At 38.2% G+C, this 17,500-nt stretch overlaps 1 protein-coding gene across 2 annotated transcripts in view; it reads left to right on the top strand.

The window, feature by feature from the left end:
• vps9d1 (VPS9 domain containing 1) overlaps positions 1–17,500 on the top strand; it is a 48,795-nt gene that overhangs the window by 25,809 nt on the left and 5,486 nt on the right. The window contains exons 11-16 of one of the 2 annotated variants that reach the window (XM_040133090.1): positions 99–461; positions 649–778; positions 4,803–5,008; positions 8,026–8,110; positions 10,819–10,923; positions 15,935–16,051. In XM_040133090.1, coding sequence (XP_039989024.1) covers positions 99–461; positions 649–778; positions 4,803–5,008; positions 8,026–8,110; positions 10,819–10,923; positions 15,935–16,046 — 1,001 coding nt within the window. In that variant the 3' untranslated portion in view covers positions 16,047–16,051. Of the gene's footprint in view, positions 1–98; positions 462–648; positions 779–4,802; positions 5,009–8,025; positions 8,111–10,818; positions 10,924–15,934; positions 16,052–17,500 lie in introns of those variants that run through there. The other variant, XM_040133091.1, reaches the window with a different exon arrangement.

Below are 17,500 nucleotides of genomic sequence, written 5' to 3' on the forward strand. Positions count from 1 at the left end.
AATGTTGGTTTTGTTTTGTAAAGAATCAGTGTAACAGTAATGGGTGATACATTAGCATTGATTCATTTGTTTATGTGAATATCTTATGGGTCATACAGAGACCCAGAGGAAGCCTACCAGTGCTGTGAGCAGTAGCATTGGCAGCCAGAGCTTCAGCACCGACTTCAGCTCCCTCCCCCACTCGATCTCTCATGACCTCCACACCTACTATGACGATGAAGAAGGGGAGGAGCCTCATATACAGGTGACAGTGGACAGGGAGAACTCGTTTGAAGATCTCGAGCAGTTTCTGACCCAGCTGGACTGGGCCCCACCAGCCAGCAGCACAGATGACACTGGCTCAGATTCAGAGCATACCTGTGAAACCTCGGTGCTAAATGAGGGCCATATACAGGAGCTGGAGATGAAAGCACTGAAGGAACATCTGAAGGCCATTGTCAAAGACATTCATATTGCAATTGGTGAGCATGATCATAGAGGATGGAAATGTGTGTGTGTTAGGATGCGTAGAAAGTGTATTACTATGTTTATTGTCAACAGCAGCAGTTTCCTGTTGCTATTGAAAATGCTTTAAGGCTGAATTATACAATAACAGTCAAAGTAAAAGCTGTTGAATATTAAATGATTGGTGTGTTTTTTATATTTCAGATCAGCTTCTGTCATTGTGTTTGCTGTCCTTTGAGTGTCTAAACAAAGCCAGCTCTAAAGACCTGTGCCTTGCCAGCATAGAGGAAGCCTTCTTCACGCCTCTGTGGAGCGCTCTGGTGTCTCTTTTCAGGTAGTGCAGCCCAAATCCTTGTTTCTTAAAACATGTCTTCATGACTTAAAATGTTATCTTAAAAGGGCAGTGTTTCTTACTGCTTTTGCAAATGAGTTAGACTGAGAGTTTGCCTGTAGTATGGGCTTACATAACACAATAAGCACTTCACAAGCAATGTTGTTGTAAAATCAGATCTGTAAAACAAAAATTCACAAAAATAATATTCCTGAAAACGATACCAGTGGTGTGACAATTAAGTACAGTTAGGTATGTAAGTATATGGACAGTGACAATTTTTGAAAATTTTGCCTCTGTACACCACCGCAATGGATTCGCACTAACCGTTTAGGAATAACAGCCATTTTTATGCATAGTCCCTCCATTTTCAGAGGCTCAAAAGTAATTGGATAATTGACTGATCAGTTTCATGGCCAGACGTGACCTGTTGTCCTGTTATTTCATGACAAATTTAACAGATAAAAGGTCTGGAGTTGATTCCAAGTGTTGAATTTGCATTTGGTAGCTGTTCATGGGAACTCTCAATATGCGGTCCAAAGAGGTGTGAATGCAAATGAAGGAGGCCATCATTAGGCTGAAAAAACTAAACAAACCTATCAGACAGATAGCAGAAACTTTAGAGGTGGCCAAATCACCAAGTTGGTACGTTCTTAAAAAGAAGGAATGCACTGTCGAGCTCAGCAAAAACAGAAGGCCTGGAAGACCACAGAAGAAAACTAAAGTGGATAATCGCAGAATTCTTTCCTTGGTGAAGAAAAACCCCTTCACAAGATCTAGTCAGGTCAAGAAAACTCAAGGAGGTAGGCCTATCACTGTCAAAGTCTACAGTCAAAAGGTGCCTTCATGAATGTAAATACAGAGGGTTAACCAGAAGGTGCAAACCACTGGTAACACTCGAACAGAAATGCCAGATTAGACTTTGCCAGAAAACATCTAAAAAAAAGTCCGCAAATTCTGGAACAAGATTCTTTGGAAAGATGAAACCAAGATTAACTTGTACCAGAATGATGGGAGTATGGAGAGAGGAACAGCTCATGATCCAAAGCAAACCACATCATCTGTCAAACATGGTGCAGGCAGTAATATAGCATTGGCATGTATGGTTGTCAATGGAACTGGGTTTATTGATGATGTGGCTGCTGATAGAAGTAGCAGAATTAATTCTGAAGTGTATAGGGCTATACTATCTGCTCAGATTCAGCCAAATCCTGCAAAACTGATAGGATGTTGCTTCACATTACAGATGGATAATGACCCAAAACACACTGCAAAAGCAAAATAAGAGCTTCTCAAGGCAAAGAAATGGAATATTCTTCAATGGCCAAGTCAGTAGCCTGACCTCAACCCTATTGAGCATGCGTTTCACTTACTGAAGACAAAAGTGAAGGCAGAAAGACCTACAGACAACTGCTGCAACTCAAGGTGGCTGCAATAAAGGCGATGAAAAGCACCTCAAGGGGAGAAACTCAGCATAGTGATGTCCATGGATTTCAGAATTATATTTTTGGTTATTTGTCCAATTACTTTTGAGCCTATGAAAATGAGGGACTATATAAATGGTTGTAATTCCTAAACGGTTAATGCAATATTTTGTTAAATCCCTTAAATTAAAGCTGAAAATCTACACTTCAATTACATCTTGATCACTACGTTTCAAATCCATTGTGGTGGTGTACATAGACAAAATTACGAAAATTGTGTCACTGTCCAATTCCTTATGTACCTAACTGTAGTTCTTTAAAGAGTTGGTGTTTGGCAGCAAACTTATGATCTCAGGGATGTGTTGGTAGTTAAATTGTTAAATGGGAATGTGGCATGTCATGATCCTCTCTCTCTCTCTTTTTTGGTTACTCTGTACTGTTATCCCTATCAGAGGAAAAAAAGCCACAAATCTTCAAAAAAAAAACAATGCTAAGGCTATGTAGGAAATCAATCTCAATGAATGGTATGCTTTAGAACACTGTTCTCAATAGTATTACATTTGTTCGTGTAAATGAAGTATTCACAAACTGTATCCAATGGGCTGAGACATGCAAGGCCCCCACAATGGTCCTTTTTAATTTCAGACACTGCAGTATGAACAAAATCAAATGATGGATTTGTTGAAAAATGTTTTACTCAAAATTTTTGCTCTATAAATTCTGAAATACAATCGAACCAATGTATAAATGCAAGAAAGTTCAGTTGATCAGGCTATGTGGATTGTGTTCAAATAAATTCAAATTGTCAGTTAATCGTCTTTAGTTTGAACTTCCCACTTTTTGGCTTGACCGCAACAGCGTGGTCAGCCCTATAAACATGAATGTCTGTGACTGACTGACTGCATGATAAAGTTGCACCATTGGTCAGTCGAATGTCGGGTGACTGAGTACGGACATTACACTACAGGCCGGCTGGCTGGGTGGTGGAGTTTCCCCACTGGCTATTGGTCTTTCAAAAAGAATTGGCACTAACAGTTTTTATTGTGTCATCAGGGAGGCCATTACAGGCAGTGTTGCCAATTTAGCGCCTTTATTGCTAGTTTTACTGACTTTTCACACCCCTTTTTAGTGAATTTTCTTCACAAAAGCACCTAACGTCAAATCTAGTGATTTTCTGGTAAAACCTTAGCAACTTTCTGTAGAAGAGAGTCACCAGTATTGCCCCGGGAGCACAAGGGCGGGTTTCCCCACACGGGCACACCTCTGTCTCATTCAACTGACTGCACAGATGTGAATGAGCTTCTAAATTTCTCTCTGAGTGATCATTTTACATGTAAATATCGCCAAAAGCACAACACAGCTATTGTCTTTAACTTACGTTTGTGGTGATTTTGTCAGATGATATCATGGTTTCAAAATCAGGATCTTAGAAGTGCAGAGCTGCAGTTTGGAAATGCCTTGGAAGTGATTGCTGGTTAACATGTAGTCTTAATAGGCCACGTTTCAGTCACTATTTCAGGCTTGTTCCATTGTCTGACAAGAGAAACAGAAAAACATGTAAATGAGAACAGCTTGAGAATTTGGCTGTATTAAAATACTGTATATGTGAGGCAGCATATTAGTATATAGCGGTCTAGCCATATACTAATTATTGACCTAGTCTTGTAGTAAAAGTGACAGCACTAACATATTCAGGGTGGAACAAGACAATGTCACATGATTCAGGCATTTCTGACAGTATTGTCAGTGTTTATTATTTTACTGCAATTAAAGCAAATATTAAGGTTTGGCATGAACTGTTTCCTAGAAATACAGTGTGAGTCACGTTCTCTAATTGACCAGCATGTGGCAGTGCTACTGCCACATGCTGTATGTCAGCCTCTCCCATTATCATGAGAAATATTTCAATATCATTTGTAAATGTGTCCTGCTATTTTCTGTATTTCCTACACTCAAAGAGAACGTCTTGGTTTGAGAAAGTGTTACTGATGTCAGGAACTATGAGGTAATTTGTTAGCTGGTTTTGTTCTTTCACAGTTGACCAATTGCCCCTCTCAAATCAAGATGATGCCACAACAAGTTACATCAGGGAGAAATGACAGAGACTGACTGAATTTCACTCCAGTGCCATGATACAAAGACTCAATTTAATTATACTTTTTGTTGTGGGCTGCAATTAACTGTGAACTCTTACAGGCTTAAGAAGTCTAGCGTATAAATGAAAATAAAACATTTATCTTTTCTTTCTTTCTTCAGGCCAGAGATATATTTTAAGCAATATTGATAAGGCAGAGTAGACATGTTTATAGTGTTACATTTTTCTTCAGGCAGTCCTCAACTTGAATTGGTACCAAGTTGATCTTTTGATTAGATTTAGAGCAAGTTACTAAAGGTTTCAGTTTTCGTGACCTGTGGTCCATGTCACTGCTAGGTCTACTGTTGGTCTGGTGAGGGTATAGGCAAGCATATGTCTTCTCTTTGACATATTAGTAACTGCTTCTTTTTAACTGCCCCCGGGACAACCTAACACAGTAGTTGACATTATTTCTATTGTGCTTCTATTCAGGAGCCGAAAAAATGTTACCTTTTGTTATTTTTCTTAGGAAGGTCAACAAAGAAAGAGAGCAGGCCTTTGAAATGAGTATGAAACTGTACCTGGATGCCTCACCTGGCGATGTCGGTGTTCCCTTGAAACTGTTCCCTCAAGAGCCGGGCACACTGCCAGGTTCCTACCCCTACGAGTCTGCTGTTCAGGAACTTAAGCTTCTCGTTAAAGACTGTTGTCCACAGAAAAAGTTGGAGTGTATTGGTGAGTCAGACTGTTGTTTTTTTTGTTGTTTTTTTTTTTTTCTACTGACTTTTAGGACAGATAGCTTCTCTTAGAGAGTATTAATTAAACGTGAAGGAGTTTTCTCACAAACACTTTGAATGTATTAAAAGGGTTTTAAATCTTACATTTTTGTATCGTATTGCCAGCTATCAGGAGACATTATACACCTGTAAACTAAAAGTGGGATTATTTCGACAGTCAAGTTAGCCAAAATTTTTTCTGTGCTTCCATTATACCCGAAGAATATGTGCAGAGCTGAAAAAGTTCAATAATGAAATGCTTATGTGTCTCTTGAAAAGGAACTTTAATTATTGGAGAACCAAGCAAACAGATATTTGAGGCTGTAATTATTTTTGAAGTAGGGTAGGGAAGTGGCATGTGTGCCCCAAACAGGCCTGAAATTAGAAATACTACTTGAAGTACTGAATAGCACTTACAATGTTAAAATCATTTTCTGTAGACAACTCACTATGTTGTACAACATTTTATTTGCAGTATATTTTTATGTCTCCATGCCAGTCACATCTGTGGCCGGAGGCATTCTGTTTTTGGGTTGTCCGTCTGTCCTTCCGATTCTCATGAACATGTCAGGAGGGCCTCGAGGCGATTTTTTATTTTATCTTATTTATTTATTTATTTATTTTTATTTTATTATTATTTTTTTTTAATTTGGCACAAATGTTCATTTGGACTTAAGGATGACCTGATTAAACTCTGGAGGTCAAAGTTAAAGGTCACTGTCACCTCACAAAACAGTTTTTTGGCCATAACTCAAGAATTCATATGCTTATTATGACAAAATTTCACAGCTGTAATTAAACTCTTCTTAAAAAGCCTACTCTTGATCCATATGTTTAGGCCAACTATAGACCCATATTTAGCCTTCCCTTTCTCTCTAAGATCATTGAGAAAGCTGTTGCTGATCAGTTGTGTGACTTTTTACATTATAATAGTTTATTTGAGGATTTTCAGTCAGGATTTAGAGTGCAGCATAGCACAGAGACAGCTCTGGTGAAAGTTACAAATGATCTTCTTACTCATTGGACAAAGGACTTGTCTCTGTACTTGTCTTGTTAGACCTTAGTGCTGCATTTGTGTTACCATTGACCATCATATCCTATTACAGAGACTGGAACATTTAATTGGCATTAAAGGAACCGCTGTAAGCTGGTTTAGGTTCTATTTATGAGATTGATTTCAGTTTGTGCACATTAACGATAAATCCCCCATATACTCAAAAGTTAGTCACGGAGTTCAACAAGGTTCTGTACTTGGACCAGTTCTGTTCACCTTATATATGCTTCCTTTAGGCAATATTATTAGGAAACACTCCATAAACTTCAATTGCTATGCTGATGATACCCAATTGTATATATAAATGAAGCCTGGTGAAACCAATCAGTTAGCTAATCTTCAAGCATGCCTTAAGGATATAAAGACCTGGATGACCAGCAACTTTCAGCTGTGAAACTCAGGCAAAACTTGAAGTTATTGTGCTCTGCCCCCAACACCTCAGAAACAGCTTATCTAATGATAAAGTTACCCTGGATGGCTTTGCCCTTGCCTCCAGCACCACTGTTAGGAAACTCTGAGTTCTCTTTGATCAGGATATGTCCTTTAACTCTCACATAAAACAAACTTCAAGGACTGCCTTTTTTCACCTACATAACATTGAAAAAAATCAGGCACATTCTTTCTCTAAAAGATGCAGAAAAACTAGTCCATGGTTTTATTAACTCTAGGTTGGATTATTGTAATTCTTTATTATCAGGCAGTCCCAACAAATCTTTAAATACTCTTCAGCTGATCCAGAATGCTGCAGTGCGAGTACTGACAGGAACTAGGAAAATAGATCACATTTTTCCTGTTAGCTTCTCTGCATTGGCTCCCTGTACAATTCAGAATAGAATTTAAAATCCTCCTCCTCACCTATAAAGCCCTTAATGGTCAGGCATCATCATATCTGAAAGAGCTCATAGTACCTTACTACCCCATTACAACACTGCGCTCCCAGAACTCAGGCTTGCTTGTGGTTCCTAGAGCCTCCAAAAGTAGAATAGTAGGCAGAGCCTTCAGTTATCAGGTTCCTCTACTGAACCATCTTCCAGTTTGGGCCCGGGAGACAGACACCCTCTCCACATTTATGAGTAGGCTTAAAAGCTTCCTTTTGATAAAGCCTACAGTTGGGGCTGGCACGGGCTTGTCTTGAACCATCCCCTAGTTATGCTGCTATAGGCTTAGACTGCCGGGTGACTTCCCATTATGCACCGAGTTCCTCTCTCCTCCTCCTCCTCTCCATCTGCACGCATTTATATGGCATCAATTCTCGTTACTAACTTGACTTCTTCTCTATCCCGTAGTTTTGGGCTTTCTCGTCTCTCTTCTCTTACTTCCTGTTGCTTTCTGCAGGTATTTCTGCCCCTGGTGCTAGAATGTCTGGATCTATGACTGCAAACCACCTAGTGATCCTACTCAACACCCACTGCTCAAATATTATGATTATCATCTATTATTATATTTAGTTTTATTAGTACTATTACTCACCCTATTATTATAATTCTACTTCAACATCTACTATGCTACCCCCCCCTTCTCTCTCAACCCAGCCGGTAGGGGCAGACGGCTGCCCTCCATGAGCCGGGTTCTGTTCAAGGTTTCTACCTGTAAAAAGGGAGTTTTTCCTTGCCGCTGTCGACAAGTGCTTGCTCATGGGGGACTGTTGAGTCTCTGTATATATAACTATAATGTGTATGGTCTTGACCTGCTCTGCATGAAAATTGCTCCGGGAGAACCTCTGTTATGATTTGGCGCTATATAAATAAAATTGAATTGAATTGAATATATATATATATGTGCGTGTGTGTGTGTGTGTGTGTGTGTGTGTGTGTGTGTGTGTGTGTTATGTATATGTATATATATCTGCATATTTGTGTATATTTATATGTAGTTATGTATATGTATAAATGATATATTGCTTTTGCTATGTTTTGCTACAGTTAGGACATTACGTGTAATCTGTGCCTGTGCTGAGGATTACAGGTGTCTTCATGAAGTGGACTCTACACCCAAAACAGCTGCCATGTGAGTATTCATGGTAAATGCTAAATGGACTGCACTTATAAGGCTAAGCCTGGCACAGCATGGGCTGTCCTAGGTCTATTGCCCCCCCTATAGAGTGTCTCTTCCTGGCCAGGCCTAAAAGTGGATTGTGCTGTCTGGGTTTGGAACAGCCTAACAACAAGCTTGGAGAAGAGAAGAAAAGAGATGGAGATCTGTGTAATCTGTGATGATGCACAGAGAATCAGACAAATCCTCATTGGGTCATAACACCCATAATGGAGAACATACAGTGAACTGTGACCTTAATTTAACTTGTCCTGTGGTGAAAAACTTTGAATGAAACACTGAAAAATAAATAAATGCAGGGGAAGTTTTTATGTATATGTTCTCATTGTGGCTTCACGTTATCCCTTGAACAACATCCAAGAGAGACAGCAGTGATGCGCTTATAATCAACCTCAGTACTGCCTAGCTTAACTGTCATCTGTAAGTCAGTGGGCTGAGAATATTTTGGCATCAATGTTGTACAAGCAGAGACTGAGACTTCCTGTGAACATGCTAGTAAACAAACTGAGGGAAAATATTTTTTTCCGAGGTGGGTGGGGATCTTAGTCCTAGAAAAGAAGCACTTACTGGGTTGTTTGGAGAGCCAGTCTTAACGATAGACACTTTTTAATAGGGCTTAAAACAAGCTCACATGATACCCATGGGATATGTCACCAACGATTAATGGGTTTTTATGTACGTATATATGAACAAAGAAAAAAAAATCATGCACAAGGTCTTGTTCCTTTTCCAAAGAATTATCTTATAACTTGTCTTTTTTTCTATATTGTTCCTGTCCTCGTCCCTTTTTCTCTTTTGTTGGATCCACTAATGTTTTTTGAGAATTGCTGAGGCTATGTCTCCTGTTCCATATCTGTCTCCTTGTATTGGAGTATGTGTGAAGGTTATCAGGGATGGCGAGGTTGAAGAGTTGACCGGGAACTGCACTTCTCAAAGCTTATTTGTCCAGAAATGTAGTGACATTGAAGGATTTTTGTGTCTCTCAGTACGCTAAAATGTACAACTTGTTAACAAAATATAGTTCCAGAAATGAAAATTGAATCATGAGGTGTCGAATTTGTTTTGTTACCTGGAAACATTAATCAAACATGGCCAAACCACATAAGGGACCTGAATTGATCTTTTATTTTTTGTTGTTTATATTTTAGAGACCAAGAATGCAATTGTGTCTGTCATCTCAGGATATAATCTGTAATCATTTTTGGTGAAAATCACTATAATTTGGCCAGAATTTAAAAAAAAAAAAAAAAAAAAGAGTCAAACCGAGCATCAAACTGTGGCACTACTAGCTCATCGCAGATCCATTTTAACTTTACAATGTCATATTATAGCCAGTGGCCACTGGCAGCTTTAATTCGATAAAACTTTCATTCAGACGTGAACTCAAAATTTATCCTCTAAATTTCATTCTAAGCTCTTCGAAGAGGGTAAATTTGGACTCTGTACTTTCCTCTGTCCAATCTGCAAGTATTCACATTTTCTGTCCTGATTGTGGCTCTGTACAGGGCCATATGTGACTGTTTTCTATTAGTCCATCTAAATACAGGTTGCCTTTCTGCATGTCACTCTGACTCATAAAAAGTGTTTTTGTTCAAGGCCTGACCTAGATTTTGGAGGTGGATTTATAACTAAACAGGATATACTGCTGAAGGACAAGCTCATCATATTTCAACATGATTGACTGTTTTATATTTACATTGGATATTTATTTCTCTATGTTTTCCTTTATTTGTTGCCACATTGTAACACTTAAGTTTCTATTTTACAATCTCTCACACACACAAACATTATTGTACTCGCTGCCCTCTTTTATTCATTGAGCAGCAGCTTTTCTCAGTGCTTTGTCCTTGACCAACTGGGAGCTCATTTTTTTCTCTTGTGTGTTTTTGTCCACATCCCTTTCTTTTCTCTCTCCTATTGTGCAGCTAAACTGGTCATCACTTTTCCTCTGTATCCTGTTTAATTAAGGAGCCTTTTCCCCTAAGACCATTTCTGCTGTTTTTTGACCGTTTTGATCCTCCGTTAAATTGGAATGCATAAACCCATAATGGAGCCTAATTTAAAGTATTTATGCATGTGGGAAGAGTGCATTGCATCCTTGGAATGCAAAGACACCAGTTTTCGTGTGAGAGGAGCCATGTTTATGTTTAAGATAACGAACTCAGAAGATTATAGTTCAGGTGTGCGACTGTGTGTGTAAGTGAGGTCCAACTCTCAGTGGTTACATGAGCCTGTCCACACTTTCCAGAACCCGCAGAATGAGAGTATCCAGTTGCTTGTGGCTGGGTCAGTTGAGGGCCAGCAACCTACTTTCTCACGCAAACTAGCAAGCAAACAGTTAGATCTGCGTGTGAGTTCTGATAAACAAATGGTCACTGTCTGCACATAGGGAGAATGCTATCAGGCTGTGGTCATCTCCCAGGCTGCAATTTGTCCTCCCAACAGATCTAAGGGAGAGAAAAAAAAGCTTTATCACTTCCATCCCTGAACACGCATCCCATTAAGAGCTACATTTGATTTAGTTTCCACTCAGTCCCCTGGGGAGCACATGCCATCATACTCTGTAAATTTCACTCTCTATTTTTCCCTTCTGCTCTATTTATTTACATCTGTTTTCCTCTTTTACTCAGTCTAACCGCCCTCTTCTTTCTTTTGTCTGACAGTGGTGCAGATGACCTGTTGCCCATCTTATCCTTCGTGGCTCTGCGGTGCCAGTGCCCTCAGCTGGTGTCTGAATGTGCTGCTTTGGAAGAGTTCATTCATGAAGGGTGAGTCATCATGATTGAAAAAGATGGTGAATCTCCTTTGTGTGAATCTCCTTTGTTTGCACCAAATACACAAAAATTTGTCTGAGGAGATGTGAGTCACAGTGTTGAATGAATGATAGAAATCTCAGCTAGCTTGCACAATACTTGGCACAAATGGCAGATCAGTATTGGCCAATTTGAACTTGGCAGTGTATTAAGCTGGTCATCACTGTCGTGAAAGTAGCTGTAATCAACATTTTTATATTAAAAGTGGGTCAAATGACTGTTTAATTTGTAAGAGGTAACACATAGCAGTCATAACCCCACAGAGCATCATCACCAACTTTGGGAATTCAGACCACACCCAAGAGATCTTCTAACGGCCATAAAAACAGTGGATTGTAAAAACCAGCTGGTCACATTTGCAGTGGCAAAGGAATGTCAGAATATTCGGGATTTGGGTTTTCTTCTCTATAATAATACAAATAAAGTCCCACTTGATATTTAAGTATTTCAGTGGGTTGAGAGCTTTTAATTGAAAGGAGAGGAGGAGCCAAGACAGGCTACAAGTGTGTGAGAAGGCAGAGTGATTGGTGAGTGCGTGGTTGAATGATGACCGATTGAGTCAGCCGACAGACAACGTATTTGGGATTTTATGTCCAAGTATACAATGTCATGCTTATAGATTGCACACAAACCATTCAAGGAATGAAGCAAAAAAAAAAACCCCAAAAACAAACAAACAACCAAAAAAAACGTGTTGTTGTCTAATGGGGTCATTTTCATTTCATTTTACTTTGACATTTTTTTAATTTCTTTGGGTACTGTGTGAAATTAATAGCATTTCAAATAAAAGCACCCTTTGCTTTTTCTGCTTCTTAGGCCATAAGTAAAATTTACAATAGATCCACATCATTTACAGTCAGCAGAGGTGAACCAGTTGTTAGTCCACCCAGTACTTGCATCTTCAAAGACGTAATAACAGTCAAACCAATGTTAAATTTGACATTTTTGAAATGAATTGATTCAGTTTAGTCTTTCTTTTTTTTTTTTTTTTTTAATCTTTTGATAAAAACATCATCTACCACAAATGTCATTCCTAAACTGTGGATACGTAAACAGTATTGTTCTAGTGCACTGTGTATTATAAAAGCTACCTCTTTACTTCAGTGCAGAGGAACATGATCATTCAGAAGCTGGATTACCTATTCATTAAAATACTGTTCACTGTTTGGATTTAGCTTTAGACAAACTGCTTATAGTTCAGATGATATAATGCCGTAATATTCCCTTAGAAAACATCTTAATCCTGCACTCATTCTCACCAGTGGTTTATTAACATGAAAGGTAGTAAACTGAAATTTAACGTTAAAGCCCCTGAAAACTTGTTCTCATACCCTCTATCACTTTAGTGATGACTACAAAGCAAGAATCAAATTTAAAGTTTGGGGGAAAAAAATACTTGTGTATTATTTACAGTGGACTTGGAAAGTATTCAGACCTCTTCACTTTTTTCACATTCTGTCATGTTGCAGCTTTACGCTCAAATGAAGAAAACCATTTTTTTCCCTTCGTCAGTCTATAGTCAATACCCTCTTCAATAAGTTTATTGAAAAGGAAATACTGAAATATCACATCGACATAAGTATTCAGTCCCTTTCTCTGAGCTCTGGAGGCAGTTCCTTCAACCTTGTGGCTTGGTTTTTGCTCTGGTATGCATTGTCAGCTGTGAGACCTTTATATAGACATGTGTTTGCCTTTCCAAATCAAGGTGTAGAAACATCTCAAAGATGATCAAGAGAAATGAGAGGCACCTGAGCTAAATTTGAGTTGTCATCGCAAAGGGTCTAAATACTTATTTCAATGTGGTATTTCAGTTTTTTCTTTGTAATAAATGTGAAAAAAAAGTTTGTCTTTGCTTTGTCATTATTTGGTATTGAGTGTAGATCGATGGGATAAAGTTAATTTAAACAATTTAAGCATAAAGCTGCAACATGACAAAATTTGAAATAAGTGAAGGGGTCCGAATACTGTCTGAATACACTATAAGTGTTTAACTTTCAGAAACTGACCTAATCTGCTTCATTAGGACTGTGTAGGTGGTTTGATCAGATTTGACTGACGGTAACTAAACAACCCACCAACTGTCTTCAGACTCTAATTCCAATGTTGCTAAACCCTGATCGATTCATGGAAGTAAAGTCAGGTATGCAAGTATTTGGACAGTGACACAATTTTCATAATTTTGCTTCTGTACACCACCACAACGGATTTGAAACAAAGCCATCAAGATGTGATTTGAAGTCTAGAATTTCAGCTTTAATTCAAAGGGCTTAACAAAAATATTGTATTAAGTTTTTAGGAATTACAGCCATTTTATACATAATCCCTCCATTTTCAGAGGCTGGAAAGTAATTGGATAAAAGGCAACATTTGGTGATGTCCATGGGTGCCAGACTTAAGGTAGTCATTGACTGCAAAAGATTTACAAACAAGTATTAAAAATAATCCTCATATTTACAATTATGTTGGTTCAGCCAATTTCCTTTGAGAATCTGAAAATTAGGGACTATGTATATTTTTTGTTAAACCTCTGAAATTCATGCTGAAAGACTGTGGTGGTGTACGAAATACAAAAATTGTGTCACTGTCCAAATACTTATGTACCTGACTGTATGTGACATGGTTTTCCAACTGAGACACACCCACTTCAAATCAGTGAAGAAAAACACATTCGGGGAAAAAAAGAAAATTTCTCAAGCGCAATATCCAAAACTGTTCTAACTTCTAACATCCACGGTTTGATTTCGGCCAGAGACCTGTGTTGCATGTTCTTACAACCCAGCTCGCTAGGGGAAAGAGCAATATATATAAATTTAAATATAAATAACCAGGGTGATGTGGCTTATTTATGATAATGGTAGAATGTTTCAGATTAGGGCTGTCAAGGAATATTCCAAAAATCGATTTATAAAATCAAATTAGAAAAAAAAGAAACAGACATTTGATTGTGAAAGTTTACATTTTAGTGTGAAAAAAAAACAGCACTACTGCGGCGGTCTGCCTCGCAAGTTCTCATGTGGGCCTGGGCCGCTGCACTGAATGCACTGCATGATGGAGAGGAGTCACACAAATTCACATTCAGTGATTGAATATAAACTGTAGTTCAAGCTTAAACAAGTGAGTTATTTAACCTCAACCATGTGATAATGATGGTACAGCTCATAACCTAACTCAGCAGCAGAGAGAGTGATTTGCACTCCTAGCAATCTAAAAGCACTGTTTGGAATCACTTCAGATTTTGGTCAGTAGATGGAAAAATTGTGGAACCTAAAGATAAAGTTGTATGAAAGCTATTTAAGCTTCAGTTAGCCTACCATTCCATCACTAGTAACCTGACGGCGCATCTCGAAAATATGCACTCAAGTAGTTATGTCCCTCGTTGTATTGGTTTACCCTCTTATGGACGTAATTCACAAAAATAGATATTTGAATGGTTCGAACCAAGGTGTTTTTTTGTTTTGTTTTTTTTTTTTAGATCGAATGTCATTTTTGACAAATTTTGACAGTTCTATTTAAGATAAACGTTTAGAAAAGCGGGCTACAGAGGAGAACCAGGGGGCCAACGGGTGGAACTAACCCACAGTTATTTAGCACTTACCTACTTGGCATAACTTAAAAAAAAAAAAGAAAACAAGAGACATATACTAACTTAATACCCTTTACTTACCTAACTGAACAAGACACAATAGGAAGTAGTACCCCTACACCTTGTGTCACTAGACAATGTAATTTTCCTAATGTGTGCATCGGTGAGTTTGAGTTGTGGGGGGAGCTACAACCAGTCCCAGTCTCCAGGGAGCAATACCAGCAAATCAACAAAGCACAAAGCTACGAGTAACCAATAGCAAGTGAATACAGAATCGAGAGACACAGCGAGGGCTGCTCATATTAAATCAAAGCCGCCCCAGCTGACAAAGTAGACTGCCCATTTGAAACGTGTCGGAGAGACTTCCTCAGCTTGATTGGATCACAGGACTGGGGCACCAGTCCCACCAGTCAAGATGGTCGGCGGGATGAAGGATGAGCATTTTCATTAGCATAACAATAAAACACCTAATTTATCCATTCTTTCATCTTTCAAATTATTAAGTATTTATTTGTTCACAAAAATTATAATACATTTCATCATAGTTTTCATTTTTGAGGCTACTTTAAGTTTACATCTTGTTTTCTTAGGGGGGGTTTTTCATTTATTTATTTATTATTATTTTTTTTTACGAAATTAAGCTTGCATCAAATGCAATATTTGGTGGTTTCTTGTTTAAGGGGTGTAGTAGCATTGAAATTGTATATTAAACGTCAGTATGAATTTTCGGGTATTATGCCAAACTAACACCACTTTACCTATATTTTCTTCAGAATTTACCAGAACATAGTTAAGTGATAAGAATCTTGGTATCTCCTTTCCTTTCTCAATCTCCCACTCCCTATCATCTTACTCTTTGTGTCCATCCATGCAATGCAGCGTCCTGGCTGTCGTTGGTGTTGTCTTGCTCTCATTAGTCCAAAGTCAGAGCTGACTTAATCTCGAACCCCCCTCTGTCTCTTGTCTGCTGTCGTCTCTCTCTCCTTGCTGTCACATATCAATCATCTGTCCATCACCTCCATCTTTCCTCGTGTTCTTTCCTCTTCTAATGTTTGTATTAAAGCTCTAAAAGTGGAAATAAAAGGCAGCTCTTTTAAACTAACTAATGTGGTTAGTGCTTAGCACAGATATTTGGTCCTTTACACACTATGAGAAAATTCTGATTTGGTGTTCTCAGCAAAATGAATAAATTGGGGCTCTATTCTGAACATTTGATGTTTGGGAATTTTGTGGTCAGTCATGCCTTGTTGTGTTATGCTCTGCCAGTTCTGTTTGTCTGTCTGTACCCAAAAAGTTAAAATAAATGGAAGAACTCGCCACCACATTAATCACTTTTATTGATGGATGTCTTGTTACCAGCTAACAATCACTTATCTGTTTCAGCTATTTGATTGGAGAGGAGGGCTACTGTCTGACCTCTATGCAGAGTGCCTTAGCCTATGTTGAGTCATTGCACACAGGAGGAGCTCACCTTCCGGCATACAAGCTCATATGAAAAAGGTAAAAGAAAGTCCATACTGGATGTTCTGATAAACATTTTATTGGCCTTTGTGTGCAGTAAGCTGAGAGAATATGTAATGAATGTTTCATGAAAAGAATCTTGCAATGTTTGATGTCAGTGACGAGAACTTTAAAAAATATTATGAAAATATTGATGATTATCAAAAATTATGTGCCCGTATATCTATCGTTAAAATACATATCATATCATATAGTCATCCCAGCCCTACTCAAAACCTCTTCACATAAAACCAGAACTATCTGAAAACCACTAGCATCAATTAATTCATTTTGGAATTTGGACTTACTTTTGTATACAGTACTGTTGCATGAATAACAAAATGTAGCTCAATATACAACACCTAAGACCAAAACAGAGGAGAGTGAACTTTGAACTTGTATTTGTCAGGTAGTCAAAAACACTACTTCAGATGTTACTTTTGTCTGCAGTTATTTGCTAACATGTTCGCCATAACACCTTATGAAAGATATACTATATATTTAGATGTTGTTTTAGCCTTGTTCACTTGCCCCCAAGTCATAGACTATTTGTAGATAAGGTGTAATGAAGAAAATAGATCAATGATAGTGTTGAGTGTGCGTGCGTGCGTGTGTGCGTGCGTGCGTGCGTGTAAACATGAAGACTATAAATAGGAAAAAGCATGAACCAACAAAACACAAGCACCTCACCAATTAATATACCAAAGATAACAGCCGCCTCCCCAACAGAGGCTCTTGTGATGTGATGATGTATCCTGAAAAATGTTGGTAATTATGATAAAGACCAATGATCTGACAACCCTCAACTTCAGACTGTGTTATGCATTGTTGACTAGTTGCTAACCAGCAGTAGCAGTAGTAGTGGAGTTGGTGATAATTGGTGGTGAATCTGAAGTTGTAAACTATTTGTAGATTAAATGTGTCAAACATCACATCACACCTCCTGGGATTTTCACACAAAACAGAGTTTACTAGAGTTTACTTAGTATGGTGCCAAAAACAAAAAATATCCAGTGAGCAGCAATTCTGCAGAAGTAAACGCCTTGTTGATGAGAGAGGTCAGAGGAGAAACTGTTGTGAGGAGAAAAGCATCTCAGAATGCACAACACATTCAACCTTAAGACAGACAGGCTACAACTAGGGATGGATATTGTTAAGATTTTAACTGTACAACTACTAGTACTGATACTGTTTGTCGATCATGTACTTTAATGGTACTGTTACCGTTTTTTGTTTTTTTGTTTTTGAGGGAAAAGAAAAATTAAGAACAAAATTAACATTGCTTTATTTTCACATATTTACTGTATATAAATTGTTATTCTTGAGTAGCAAATTGCAACAGCATTTTTTTGAAATAATCACTATTATAGACTAATTTTGTGGTGATAGAAATATAAAACAAATCTAAAACACTTATTAACTGCAAAAGAAAATACAGTGGTATAGAGC

This window comes from Xiphias gladius, chromosome 8 (genome assembly GCF_016859285.1).
Source record: "Xiphias gladius isolate SHS-SW01 ecotype Sanya breed wild chromosome 8, ASM1685928v1, whole genome shotgun sequence".
NCBI classification, from domain to species: Eukaryota; Metazoa; Chordata; class Actinopteri; order Istiophoriformes; family Xiphiidae; genus Xiphias; species Xiphias gladius.